Source organism: Panthera leo, chromosome A2, assembly GCF_018350215.1.
Source record: "Panthera leo isolate Ple1 chromosome A2, P.leo_Ple1_pat1.1, whole genome shotgun sequence".
Lineage (NCBI taxonomy): Eukaryota > Metazoa > Chordata > Mammalia > Carnivora > Felidae > Panthera > Panthera leo.
In genome coordinates, this window is record NC_056680.1 from 72,995,948 (window position 1) to 73,011,060 (window position 15,113).

Consider the following 15,113-nt stretch of genomic DNA (forward strand, 5'->3'; position numbering starts at 1 on the left):
AACCTCTTTGAGCCTGCTTCCTCCTCTATATAAAGAGGACAATAATAATACCCACCTGATAGGATTATAAAGATTAATGTAATACATGAAAAATGCTTAGCATAGCACCCAAATTTTTAGCTATAGCAACACCGGGGCTGGCAGAAGTAGTACTAGAATAATATTAGCAGCAGGAATATTTTCCTAGAGTTGAAATCTATTAATAAAATTAGAAAGAGGAAAGCTGCTCTTGCTATGTTAGCAGAACATTAAGCAAGGTTCTAAATTCTAGATGTGCAAATTATGTGTATTACTAGTATTCTATTTCTTTTGACTTATTCTTTTTGACTTAATCATGCAATAGCTTCTGATCATTTTATACAGATGCTACTAAAACTGTCCAGATGGGATCTAATTATTAATAAAGAGCCACTTACTCTGGTGGAGGCATCTTTGAGGGCTCCACGTCCCGAAGGAATTCGCACTGAAGAGCCTGTTCTGCAGTGCAGCGCTTACTAGGATCCAAGGCGAGCATGTAATCAAATAAGTCTAATGCGGCTGCAGGAATACTGGCATGAGAGGATTACAAAAGTCATACATGGTCTTTGACATAAGTTTAATGCTTCTTTAAAATAACATTTTATAACATGTTTGTACTACTTTAGTCCAATAAATTCCAAATTTTCCTTTGAGACATATTTTTACATACTTTTTAACTATCATTCTAAATAATTTGAAATTTGGCAAACAGTAGTGTTATTTTATTACTCAATTGGAAATATGCAATTTTAACAATGAAGAACTGAATAGTATAGTTTCCTATAACAAAATAAAAACCTGAACTCAAATAACATGTAAGTTGCTTCATTAAAATTTTAAATGATGCTAAAGTTCCATCACGTAAACTCCAAATCAAACACACAACCCCAAATCACTGAAACCATAATGATAGTGAAATGGTAATTTGCATGTAGCAAAGGGAAAGTCAAAATTAAAGGACATAAGAGAATTGTGATCGGTCTACGTTGGGTCAATAGAGGACAGTGACATTTAGAATTCACAATAACTAAAAAGAAAAAAAAAATCAATGCAATATGGACATTTAAGCATCCCCTTCTTACAAAACAAATTCTTCTCTTAACTTTCGACGATATTGCTTCTTTGGTTTCATGGTGTTGAAATATGGTAGTTTGATTACATCAGGCCACACTGCAGGACATGGACTCCCACATATACGGCTAAACAACACACAAAAATAAGTACATCAATATAAATTACACAGAAAAAAAATCATACATACGACTGCCACATAAAACCTCAACTCATTATTCAATACATAAAGGTTACATAGAATCTTCATGCAATGTATGAGAAGTTTTAGTCAATATTTTAGTCATCCCAACTTAATTACTTGTGTTAAGATATCAACTTATTTTCAGTAGCTACTTCTAACACTCCAAACATTCCTGAAAAGAAAACCTTTATATTTGTACAATCAAGTCTGAAAACACTTCAAATATGCTGACCATATTGTGAAGCAAGCTAAAAAATTTATGCCAATAAATTAAGGAGCAAGAACTTAGTAGGTCTTTCTCTTGTTCTATAGGTACCTGTCATCACCTTCTCATGACTATGATGAAGTCTGTGAGAACACTGGAAACAAACTTCCTACATCCAGGAAGGGAACTGTACTATGTCTGCTGCTGAATTCAGTCAACAGGAGGACCCTTGAAAGTAACATTCTTGAGACATAAAAGTTCTTCAACTTAAGTAGTGCCACTGATTTCAAGGTATTTAGAAATTTTAACTGCTTTAATCTCTGCTTATCTGTATTTTGGAAACCCTATTTTTGTACTAACTAGTAAGTCCTTGTTATGGTAATTTGTAGAAGAAAGGCTATAACATGGATAACCCCAGCTGCTAAATATTTAAACACTGATTTGATAATATATAGATGAAAAATCATTAAATATGCTTACCCTCAGTACACTGAATCTCAAAAATAAATGTGCATTGTACATAAAATCCTCAGCTGGTCTTCATATGTAAAGAGGAAATGTCCAGGCATCACTGACTAAAAGTAACTGTTCTGTACATAATAAATATAAATGCATGCACCAATGTGTATAAACAAGCGATGGCTAAAGTTGCCAGCCATTCTTTAGCTGAGCTGTAGAACGCGGTCTCAGAAACACACAAGAAATAAAGATTTCTTCTTTATGGAAGAAATCGCAGGTCTTTTAAGCTATGCCACTGAAAAGTACATTTTTGTTTCAACATAGTTCAGGATTTTTGTAAACCTAAGCTTTTAAAAAGGTATTAAGGCATTTGTCCACTGCCAGTCTCTTTTTCCTTACAACTTCCTCAAAAATACAGTGGCTGTCTCAGAAAACAAGGTCAAACTCAGGAGTATGGTTCTATGATCTGGTTTCAAACTGCCTTCCCAGTCTCATTTCCCAATTCATCCCTCCCCACAGATCAATCACTCTTCCACATTTGTGATATTTCCCCTTGCTAGATTCTAACTAGCAGAATCCTTTTCATTTCTCCAGATTCAGATCAAAAATAATGTATTCAATGAGGTCTTCTGTGTCCCCATAGCTACCGAGAACAGTCACTCTGCTTTCTACTTGCTTCTTTTGACACTATTTCACTGTTTTGTATTTTAGTTTACGTATCTGTTTTTTCTTACTAAACTACAGTTTGGGAACTGTGTCTTTTAACTTTTGTAAACTTCTCTCAATAACAATATAAATATAAATAATCCCAGGCAGAGTGATGTACGTTATTACAGAAATATAAAGTATACTGAAATTTTCAAAAGTGAAGGATGCTTTCAACAGCAGAAATACAAGAAAATGTACTCAAGTTATGGAAGAGGTACAGAATTTTGGCTACAGCTCCAAGGATAAGTAAATAATAGACAGGTGGAAAAGAACAAAAATGTTACTGGCAAAGAGAAGTGCATAGGCAGAGGCACAGAAGTAGTCCAGTACAGACATATCAGAGGAAGACTAAGGAAATAGGTGGAATTTAGGGCTCAGGGAGGGTTGCTGGGAGCACAGATAGGAGCCACACAGTAAGTTTTAACAGGCAGTTCGCCTAACTAGAATGAAGGCAAACTCTGAAAACAAACTTTAGAACTGAAACCTGCCTGTGACAATTGGTCAAACTGCATTGCTTAAAAATCTGTTTCTTCTTTTGTAAAAGGCAGATTAGTTTTACTTCAGAGCTGTGAAATTAAATGAGCTGGCATCTGGCCCATTCAATAGCAATAAAATGAAAGTAAGTTTCATTACCCCTTAGCTAAAGAGTTTCAACTATTTTACTCTATGTGTTGTGAGAAGATAGTTGAATAGTGAAGTTATCGAACTAGTAGCAGGTCATTAGATCATCTGAGGCAGGGAAAGTTACTAGAAACTGACGAAGCAGACATGACAGCAATTGATGATAACTGCATGTTGGTTAAGATCTGTACCCGATGGCCAACCAGCTCTCTCAAGATCACTTACCGAAGAGGTCTTGAGATGCATCATATGCTAAATCCCCAAATACCTGAGATCTATTTTGGGACTTTATTCTGACTCACCTACTCTGGTATCAATACCATACGGTAGCTTTTTATTTTTTGTAAGGCCAACAGGACAAAGCCTTCTATCCACCCACACCTCTAATTACTCTCCTTAGAATTTTCTTACAGATTGTAGAATCAATACTGTCACACTCCAAAAGTAAGAGAATCTGTTCAGATTCCACTGCTGCTCTGAATTTATAGATTTAGAAAGAATTGCTATCTTCAGAAGGTTTAATATTTCTATCCCAGAAATACACATTTATATTTCCTTCAGTTTATATGTATCTTTAATTAGATCTTATATATTGCTTTTTATCATCTTTATTTTTTGCTTGTTTGAATGTATTCTTATTCCTATTAGGAAAGTCCTATTATAGAAAACGTTTGACATATGACACAAAATTTTAAATAGCCATCTGAGATCCTATGGGTCCTAACATAGTTTTAATAGTTGTTTCTTTGAGGCTTTCCGGGTTTACAGTCTTCTCACCTATAATGAGAATTCTCCTCTATTTTTTCAAACATGCATACCTCTTTATCATTATGATACGGTATGTGGCAATTTCAAAACAATGTTACAATGATAATGATGCCATACGATACTGGGTAGTTTAGTTTCTGACTTTAAATGGGAGTACTCTAATTGTTTACAACTGGGAAGGATGATGACTTTTGGTTTGAGAAAAACATAAAGATATTCATACACACACACACACACACACACACACACACTCACATATATCCTGTTAAAAATTAACGTATTCCTTTTTACTATGGGTTTTATTTTGTGGCTTTTAAATGTTTAAAAGGCAGTTTGCCTAACTATAATGTTTTGCACTCTTTTGTTAGTTTCATTTTTAGTTTGTTAGCTTCATTTTTAGAAACTATTATAACCATCATCTGCATTTTCCTCCCTGGGTTACTAATGTTGTATATTATATTAAGAGCTTTCCTAATACTCATCCTTAACATTTAAATGAGGAATACACCTGGCCCTGACAAAAGTACTATTATTTTAGTGTAATGCTGTATTCTAGTTGTTCGTTTGGATGTTTTGCATCAATATTCGTATGTGAGATTGGTATACAGTAGCAGTTCTCAAAAAGGGGGTCCAAAGACCCTTGGATAATAATCCCTTGGACCCTTTAGCAGTCCGGCAGGTGAAAGATGTTACTGAAACATTATTTGCCTTTTTTCAATGTGTTGATTATCCACTGATGGTATAAAACTATCAACAGTAAATACTCTTTACTACTATACAATCTCCCAGGGCAGGGATGATACAGAACAGCCATTTCACTTACGGTCATACTTGTTGAAGCACTAAAAACTGTTAATGTTATTAAACCCTAACACTTGAGTATACATCTTATTTACACTCTCAGTGAGAAAACAGAAGATAAAGCACTTTTGTTGCTCAAGAAATTCTGATGGTTATCTTGAGACACACTTGTGTTATGTAACTGCTGAAGTAGCAGTTTTTTCACAGCCCATCATTTTTCCCTATATGAATAAGTAACACACTACGGTCATTCAGACTTGGGTATCTGCCAGACATTTTCTCACATGTGAACAAAGTCAGCTTGTTACTTCAAGGGAGACAAGTGTGGTATTTATTTTCAATTATAAAATCCAAGATTTTAGGAGAAAATTAGAATACCAGAAAGGTTTTATCTACACCATTGACTTGAAAGCTTCACGATAAATACCTATAGGCTTTTCTGATGAGATTAGTGGTGATAACCAATATTATATAATGAAATGTTCCATTTAGAAGATCCGCTAAATTCAGTGATCTGATATCTTCCAAATTACCAATGTTACAAAATCAACACAGATCCAGAGTGCAAGACAGACTAATGGATTTTAATACATTAGAATACAATATATTCCTTCATGTTTTCACACTGCACTTTACAACTAACCTATAAAAAATAACCACTTATTTAGTATAGTTTCAAAGGAGAATACACACGATTATCTAAAAGACTACTGAAAACAACATATCACAAAGAGGAGAATCCAGATGTTACTACTTTATTAAGCCAGATATTAAATGATATATAAAAATGTAAAACAATGCTACTCATTTTCACCAACATTTATTTTAGTTTGGAAAACAAAGACTTTTACAATTAAACCGTATTAATATATTGATTTAAAGTGAATATTTTTAATTTTTCAGTTTTAATTTCTTGTATGATAAATATCAATAGATACAACTAGCATAAACAAAGCTCCTGGGATCTTACATAATTTTTCAGGGTGTAGAGAAATTCTTAAGAGCAAAAAGAAGCACAAGTCTAATGTTTATGCTATTGATTTATGAAGATATACATGCTTCATTTTTAAAAATATGGGAGCTTCCCTTCTTGAGCTATATTTTAGAACAATCAATGGCTAAGCTTTTAAGGTGTTAAAAATTTCACCTGTGTGACCATAGGTGGATAGAAGCAGAATTCTTTTCATTCCAATCTACTTCTCACTTTTTCCATGATTATAAGTGTTTTTTATTTCATAAGCAATGTAATGTATACTGTGTGATATAAAAGTTCTTCGTGGAGTTAAAACAGTGACTCTTGTGTTAACAGTTTTTGCTCTCAATTCATCCCATTTTGGCATCACCTGTTTTCACTTTATTTTGCCGTTGATTTTAAACCCAAGCTATTTCTTACCACAAAACTTTTGTAATTTGCCTAAAATAGTTTCTGGAACAAGGCTAAGTAGACAGAACTTAACCACTGTAGTGTGAAGCTTTTAAACACAGATTCTGACTAGTATTCCCACCTTTGACTAGTTCACACGGATTTTTATGCAGACTAGAACCCATCATTCCTGCGGCTTTAGACTGGGGATATACTCAAACATAACTGCAAACAAAGTTAGAGGGAGAAGCAAGAAACTTACACTAAATTCTTACAACCCTAAGCATATGATTAATCCTGTTTTACTTGTGAAGAAACAAACTTAGAGGGTTATGGAACTTACCCTAAGTCACAAGAGCAGGAAGTAGCTGAGCTGGCATTAGAACCCAGGTCTGGAGGATTCCACAGCCCACCCTTTCAATCAATAGTACTCTGATGCCTCCTTCATATCAGGGAGTCAGGGAGACAACTGTTTCTTTTGTCAGAAACGTCTTTTTCTTCATGTTTTAAAAATAATGCCATAGAATCACAATTCCACCATCTTTTTATATTATAAATATTTGGTATCATACCAACAAAAACAAAAACATTCTGAAATATATAAACTGGAATGTAAAATAGCCCCCTCTCACAAATCATGCTCAGACAGTAACTCCAGACTCTTTTGATGTGTCAGTCTTATCTAAATGGGACCAAACCAAACATAGCCTTCTGCAAAACGGTTCTGTAAAACATCATGTAATGATGTTGCTTTTCTATGTCAACATCTCCAGATCTACCATTTCCTTTTTAATCTCTGTACAGTACGTGACCAAGTGGATGGGCTGAGTTCACTAATGGACTTAACATGTTCATAACAAGTACACTCATGCATCAGGATCTTTATTTTGCTGTCCCCTCACTTCTTTCAGATCCCTGCTCAAATGATACTTTATGGGAGAAACCTTCCCTGACTCTATATATGACACTACCTCCTGTCATTTTCTATCCCTTATCACCACCTGATCCATTTTATTAATTTGTTTTGTCTTGTCTCTCCCAGTTAGAAAGTAAAAAAAATTGTGTGCCAGTCACTAGGCACTGAGGATACAACCCAAACCCTTCACTGTACCCTCAGTGCCAAGTAACTGGCACACAACCAGCAACCAATAGATACTTGTTCAGTTAATCCCCCTGGCCTTGAAATGTTTTCTCTATACTATATTTGAAAGTCCATATAAACTTGCTTTATTTCTGGACTTGCCATATAATTCCACCAATTCATCTATGTATGTTGTGCCAGTGCAAATGGTTTTAGTTGCTATAATTTTAACATATGATATGCCAGATTTTCCTTCTTTTTAAGAATTTTTCTGGTTATTTTAACGTTTATCTGGAGGGCTAATGTCTTTTGAAATTCTCATTAGGACTATACTGATTGACACAGGTTGAACTGCCATCTTTAAAAAAGTTAAGGCTTCCAACCAAAAACAAGATACATTTCTCCCAATAGTTATTCAAATCTGCTTTACAATGTTAAGTGAGATACTAGTTTTCACTAAGCATGGAGAATATATGATGGTGCTTTTGTTAAAGGGATCTTTTCCCTCAGGTACGTTTCTAACTGGTTATTATTGGTACATATTTTTAAGAAGCTACTGCTTTTGGCATAAATGTATTAACGTATTAGGGTATTGTATGTATATACATATATATTTATATACGTGTATATTGTGTATACACACACACACATATGTATATACATATATACACACATATGTACACACACACAGGGTTTCTCAACACTCATCATTTTACCAAACTTTTTAATTTAAGGTCTTTCAGGTAATTCCCTTGCATGGTGCATGTATGCAATGTTATCATATACAAATTATAACAATACTGCCTTATCTTTCCACTATTTATACCTCTTATTGGTTCACTTTCATAACACTACTAGTTAACTGGTTGGTACTTCTAAAAACACTCTTAAAGTAATGATACTAGAAAACACTTTTTATAATTCTTGTCTTCTATCTTCTAGTATTTCAACACTAAATATTCTGGATATTAGTCTGTAATACATCTTTACATCACATTAAAGAATTTTACCTCTACACTTGGTTTATATTTCTAGTAAATGCCTATTCAATGCCTACTAAGATAAACATATTATTTTACTTCTATTAAAATGATGAATTATAGTAATAGATTTCCTAAAACTGAAACATTCTTGTATTCTTGAGATGACTCCTACTTGACTCTGCAAGTTGATTTTTAATGAAAAACTAGATACTACTGACTAATCTTTTCTTTAGAAGTTTTGGATTAATATTCTGGAGAAATTTTTCAGGATGTTTGATCAATTATCGATGCTTATGTCATACTAACCAAAAATCTCCAAGCAGTTTTATTTCCTACATGGTGGAGAGAATGAGTTAGAAGTTTAGCTACTATGGTAAAACTAAATTCAAATCTCAAATTTGCCACTTGCTAGTTCTATGACCCTGGACAAATTCTTCACTTTCTAAGGTTCCATTTTCTTAACTATAAAAAGAAGAAAGAAGGTTGTTATGAAGCTTAACTGAGGTTAATTCAGGTGAAATTCTTAGAACAATGCTTGCATCATGTATAAAGTAAATAAATGTTAACTTATCATTAATAGGAGCCTTAGTATCCAATACAATCAGGACCAATGCCTTGTTAATAGAAAAAATGGGTAACAGGGAATGATTTAAAACAAATAAAGAAACACAGATACATAATTTAAACATTTTATTGTAACTGAAAAATAAAAAATGTACATTTATTCTCCAATTTTCTGACACAGAGCAAGGCCTTCCCTTTGAACAGAGGATGCGTTGAATGGGACTCTGTATTCGCTTTCTTGAATAAACCACACCCATAACACATCATATCAAGGATTTAAAGCAATTTGAGTACTAAATTCTTCCAAATGTTTATGACTTATCTTTCTAACTTGCCCACCCCAACTTTGTTAAGTCTTTGCAAAGCACTGCATCTGTCTATATTTAATTAAAGGATATATATACAATAATAAAACGTAGGCATACAAAAAAAAAAGTCGGTATACAAAAAAGTCAGTAAACAACTATTTCTTAGTCATCATACTTCAACTGGTAAGATAAATACATAGTCTTACTAGAGAGTAGTAGCCTATTAGCTGCAAACATTCAGTTTGCCATGTTATCAAGCTAGTGTTACTTACAGGGGGACTGGGGAGCATCAATTAATCCAATTAAGTCTGTTGAAAGGAAGGTTCATAGTATACTGGTATCTGGTATATATCATAGTATACTGGTATCTGGTATCATAGTATACTGGTACCTCATACCAGTACCTTTCCTAAAAGTTCTCATCCATATTTTGAGAAACACACAAATCTTAGAAGTTGTAAATTAACATTATTATATATGAAAGCCAAGGCTCTTTAAAAAAAATATTTTAAAATATTAAAGAGAAATGTGATTAACATGTATGCCATTGATGACATAGGCTCTACAATAGGCTCCAAATAATGAAGACTTATGTTAGTGGGTACGTGCATATGTATACATTTGGTGTGTAGACATTCATATATAGATACATATAAATGTATATGCATATGCATATGTATATATAAAACAGATATTCTTTTACAGTACTCCAAAACATGAATTCTTCCACCCTGCCATACTAAAAAAATGTTACCTATCACATATTGTCTCCTTCCTCATATTTATTTACTCTTTCTTCCCAGTCTTATTTTTTGGGCCTCTAGCCCTTTCATTTAATTGCAAAAAAGATCTAGGGACTTTAAGATCCTTAATTTTACTAGAACGAGGATCAAAGTACCCACATTCTAGTTTTTCCTCCACTCAGCAATCATTAGCCTTCAGGAAAACCACGTCGTTCTCCTGAAAACACAAACTTGAGAGACTTTAAATACACCCCCAACAAATATTACAGTCATGAACTTACCTTATTAATTCTAGTTGTGCAAGTTCCTGATTTGCTTGAAATATAGGTTTTTTAGTGAAGAGTTCACCGAGGATACATCTAACGAGAAAAATACCCATCATTACTAAGTGATACGAATTTACTTCACTACCAAAAGTTTCAAGTAAATTAAACCATCAGTAAAACTATCTTACCCACAGCTCCATACATCAATGGCTGGTGTGTATCTTTCTTCTCCCAACAGCAGTTCAGGTGGACGGTACCATAAAGTGATGACCTTGTTAGTATACGGCCGACTAAAAGAAAACAAAAATCACTCCTTAGAGTTAGTATCTGTTAGAATAAGAGAGATTCTCTTAGGAAATATTATTTTGGCTAATCAAAGCATAACAATCCGAACTAAAACCAATTCCACCTGCCTACGAAATTCCGACATGCTATTACATCTGACTATGATCATAAAATGCATCTGAGAGCAACGTGATTAACCGAAAATTCCCTTAATACATAAAAATGAAAAGTAGTTGGCTGATTTTAACTGTCATTTGGTCCAAAAAAGGTCTTTATATTTCAACTCATCAGTTTGGTTTTTCCTTTCCATAACTTTAAAAGGAATTAACTGACTTAAAGGAAGTTGAATGATTTTAACCAAAGCCGGCAAATTACTAATGTGTGGCAAGATACGGTACAAATTGGAATCACCTAACAAACATTTTCACCTGGACATATCTTTGACAATATTTCAACCCACTTTAGTATGCAAACACAAAGTACGTGAATGTACTGTAGTAGCTGAGGTCTACTCTGCAAAGCGCCACAAGCAATAGGTATGATACCGTATCAGACGATTCCTTTGTCACCTTCTAACAGAGAAAATATACACATACTGCTACCTCTTTATTTGCCAGTGGGGCTTACATCCAGGGGACCAAACAGCCTGTAGGGAATTGAGATACTTCTCTTAAAAGGCTTGCAAACAGGCTCCCTCAAGCCAGGGACCAGCACAAAGTAGCTGTTTAAAAAGCAACTAGATTATATGTGAAGGATATTAATTTGCTAATCTTAAACCATCCACCAGAGGGGTAGGGGCCTGCTGGGACTCTCTCCAGAGACAAAGGCACTGCCCTGTGCCACTGTTGCACTCTCCCATGGCCCCACTAAAGCCAGCAGGCGCACCCCAGCCTGCACTCTCCCGCAGTTGCACTAAACCTGTTGGTCACACACAGTCTACACAAGAGATGCTCCCTGATCACATGGCTCTAGTGGCCAGGGGTGACTGCGTTCCTTAGTCCCGTGAGAATGTAATAATCAGAGAAAAGGTTCTTGGCAGGCCACCATAACCAGGGCACCACACAGACTGAAACACACCCCCAGGCTTTCTGTGAAAAAGGCCCATTTATCTGTCCTAGAGCTTCAGCCTAAGGGACAGACTTCAGGTTTGCCACACATCTAAAGGCTACACAGGTGCTCTTGGGGAATGTCCGGCAGGGGACACCATCTTTGCACTCTCCATTGGCCTCATTACAGCTCACTGGTACCTCCCAGAAAAGAGCTTATATATTTTGACTTTTCCAATTGTAGCCTAGGGATATCTCCAGATCACCTGGTCTGTAGGCAGAGGATTTACAATTGTGGTACCATACAACTATATATATTTGCATACGTTAAAAGCTGCCGCCTGAGGGTCTGGCTTCCAATCAACCTGAACTTAAGTGTTGACTGAGATCCCTCCCTTCAGAACACTGACTGGTCTTGGGACACCCTCAATAACTGGTTCCTAGCAAATATAAATCAGGCTGCTTAGACAAACACAAAGGTCTGAGAAACAGAAGAGCTAGGGCAAGGTTGAAAGACAAAGTTCATCTCCCACACAAGGCCACTCCTTAGGACTAGAAGAGGTAGCTGTTTTCCCTAAACATAGAAACAACACACAGAGTCAAGCAAAATAAGGAAACAGAAAAATATGTTCCAAACAAAAGAACAAGATAAAACCTGAGAAGAAAAAATTTAATGAAACAGAAATAAGTAATTTATCTAACAGAGTGGAAGTCATGATCATAAACATGTTCACCAATCTTGGGAGAAAAGTCAACAAACACAGCATGAAGTTAAACAAATAGATTGAAAATATAAGAAAGTATCAAAGGGAAGTCACAAAGCTGAAGACAGTAACTGATCTGAAAAACAGAAACTAAACTAGAGGGATTCAACAGCAGACTAGATTAAGCAGGAGACAAGAGTAGTGATCTAGAAGACATAGCAGTGAAACTCAAACAAACAGAGTGGAAAAAAGAAAAAAATTAAAGTGAAGAAAGCTTAAGGAACCTATGGAACGACATCAAGCAGAATAACATCCACCTTATAGGGGCACCGGAAAGAGAAGAGAGAAAACAAAGGGACATTAAACTTATTTGGAGAAATAATGGCTGCAAATATCCCTAATGTGGGCAAACAGATGTCCAGATCTAGGAAGCCCAAAAGGTCCCATAAAAAAATTGAACTCCAAAAGATCCACAGCAAGACATAGTATAATTAAAATGTCAAAAGTAAAAGAGAATCCAAAAAGAAGCAAGAGGAAAACAACTTTAAGATACAAGGAACCCCCCACCCCAGCCCCCTTAAGACTTTAAGCAGATCTTTCAGCAGAAACTTTGCAAGCCAGAAGGGAGAGGCACAATATAGACAAAGAGCTGAAAGGAAACTTCCAACCAAAAATACTCTACCCAGCAAGGTTATCATTCAGAATTAAAGCAGAGAGAGTTTTCCAGACAAGCAAAAGCTAGAGAAGTTCATCATTGCTAAATTGGCTTTAAAAGAACTTTTAAAGGGAAGTCTTTAAGCAGCAAAGGAAGTACACTAATTGAATAAGAAAACATGTAAGTCTCACTGGTAAAGATAAATATATAGTAAAGGTAATGGATTAATCACATAAAGCTACCATACAGGTTAAAAGACATAAGTAAAAATAATTGTAACTACAATAATCAGTTAAGGGACACACAAAAGAAAAAGATGTAAAATGTGACATCAAAAACATAAAATGGGAGGGGGGAGCATCATGGTAACCACAAAGTAAACATCTACAAGAGAAACACAAAAATAGCAAGAAAGGAATCTAAGCATAACACTAAAGAAAACCATCAAATCACAAAGGAAGACAGCAAGAGAAGATAGGAACTACAAAACAGCCAGAAAACAAGGAACAAAATGGCAATAAGTAAATATCAATAAGTACTTTAAGGTAAATGGACTAAATTCTCCAACCAAAAGACAAAGTAAGTGGCTGGAATAAAAAAAACCATCGATCTGCTACAAGAGATTTGCTTCAGATGTAAGAACATACACAGCCTAAAGAAATGGAAAAATATATTTCACACAAATGGAAACCAAAAGAAAGCAGAGGCAGCTTTACTTGTATCAGACAAAATAGATTTTAAAACCAAGAATGTAGTAAGAGACAAAGAAGAACTTTACATAATAATAAAGGGGTCAATCCAACAAGAGGATATAACATTTCTAAATGCTTATGCACCCAAGATAGAAGCACCTAAATATGTAAATATTAACAGACCCAATGGGAAAAATGGACAGCAATACAATAATAGCAGGGGACTTAATACCCCACTTACATCAATGGACAGATCATCCAGACAAAAAAAACCAGTAAGGCAACATCAGCTTTAAACAACCAATTAGGGGCACCTGGGTGGTTCAGCTGGTTAGGCATCTTACTTTGGCTCAGGTCATGATCTTGAGAATTGTGAGTTGGAGCCCTATGTCAAGCTCAGTGCTGACAGCTCAGAGTCTGTGTCTCCTCTCTCTCTGCCACCCCCATGCTTCCCCCCCCCCCCCCGCCCCCGTGACAAAACTAAATAAACATAAGAAAAAGATAAACAACTAGGATAAATCATGTGAGGCCACAAAGTAAGTCTCAATAAATTTGAGAAGACTGAAATCACATTAAGCATCTTTTTCAATCACAATGGTATGCAACTAAAAATCACATGAAAAAAAAAATAACTGGAAAAAAATCATAAGTATGTGGAGATTAAACAATATGATACTAAACCACCAATGGGTCAATGAAGAATTAGAAGGGAGAAGTAAGAAAATACCTCAAAACAAATGAAAATGGAAATACAACTTACCAAAATCTACGGGATGCAGCAAAATCAGTTCTAAAAGGGAAGTTCAAAGCAACAGAGGCCTACCTCCAAACAATAAGAAAAATCTCAAATAAACAATCTAACTTTACATGTAAAGAAACTAGAAAAAGAAGAACAAAACCCATAGTAGTAGGAAGGAAATAACAAAGATCAGAGCAGAAATAAATGAAATAGAGACTAATCAGACAACAGAAAAGATCAATGACACCATGTACTGGTTCTCTGAAAACTAAACAGAACTGACAAACCTTTAACTAGCTTCAACAAGAAAAAAAGAGAAAAGGCTCAAACAAAAATCGCTAGAAACATACAGGCCTCCAAGACCGAATCATGAAGAAAAAATGTGAACAGACCAACTACTAATGAGACTGAATCAGTAATCAAAAACCTCCCAACAAACAAAAGTCCAGGACCAGACGGCTTCACTAATGAATTCTACCAAACAGAGAAGATTTAATACCTATCCTTCTAAAACTCTGACAAAAAATTGATTAAGGGAGAACACTTCCAAACTCATTTTATTAGGTCAGGATTACCCCGATAACAAAACCAGACAAAGACATTTAAAAAAAAAAAAAAAAAGAAGAAGAGAAAAGAAAAGGAAAAAAAAAAAAAAAAAAGAAAATTATAGGCCAGTATCCCTGGTGAACACAGATGTAAAAATGACAAAGATGCCCATTCTATCCACCTTCATTCAATATGTCAAATTGCTCTAGCCAGAACAATTAGGCAATAAAAAGAAACAAAAAGCACTCAAATTGAAAAGGAAGAAATAAAAGTGTCACTATTTGTGGATGACATTTTATATGT

At 35.0% G+C, this 15,113-nt stretch overlaps 1 protein-coding gene across 2 annotated transcripts in view; it reads right to left on the reverse strand.

Moving 5' to 3' along the window:
- Positions 1-15,113, reverse strand: part of CDK13 (cyclin dependent kinase 13) — a 122,616-nt gene that overhangs the window by 12,024 nt on the left and 95,479 nt on the right. For both annotated transcript variants that reach the window (XM_042914560.1, XM_042914551.1), the window contains exons 8-11: positions 10,332-10,433; positions 10,159-10,236; positions 1,101-1,217; positions 417-548 (exon numbers count right to left, since the gene is read on the reverse strand). In XM_042914560.1, coding sequence (XP_042770494.1) covers positions 417-548; positions 1,101-1,217; positions 10,159-10,236; positions 10,332-10,433 — 429 coding nt within the window. The remainder of the gene's footprint in view (positions 1-416; positions 549-1,100; positions 1,218-10,158; positions 10,237-10,331; positions 10,434-15,113) is intronic.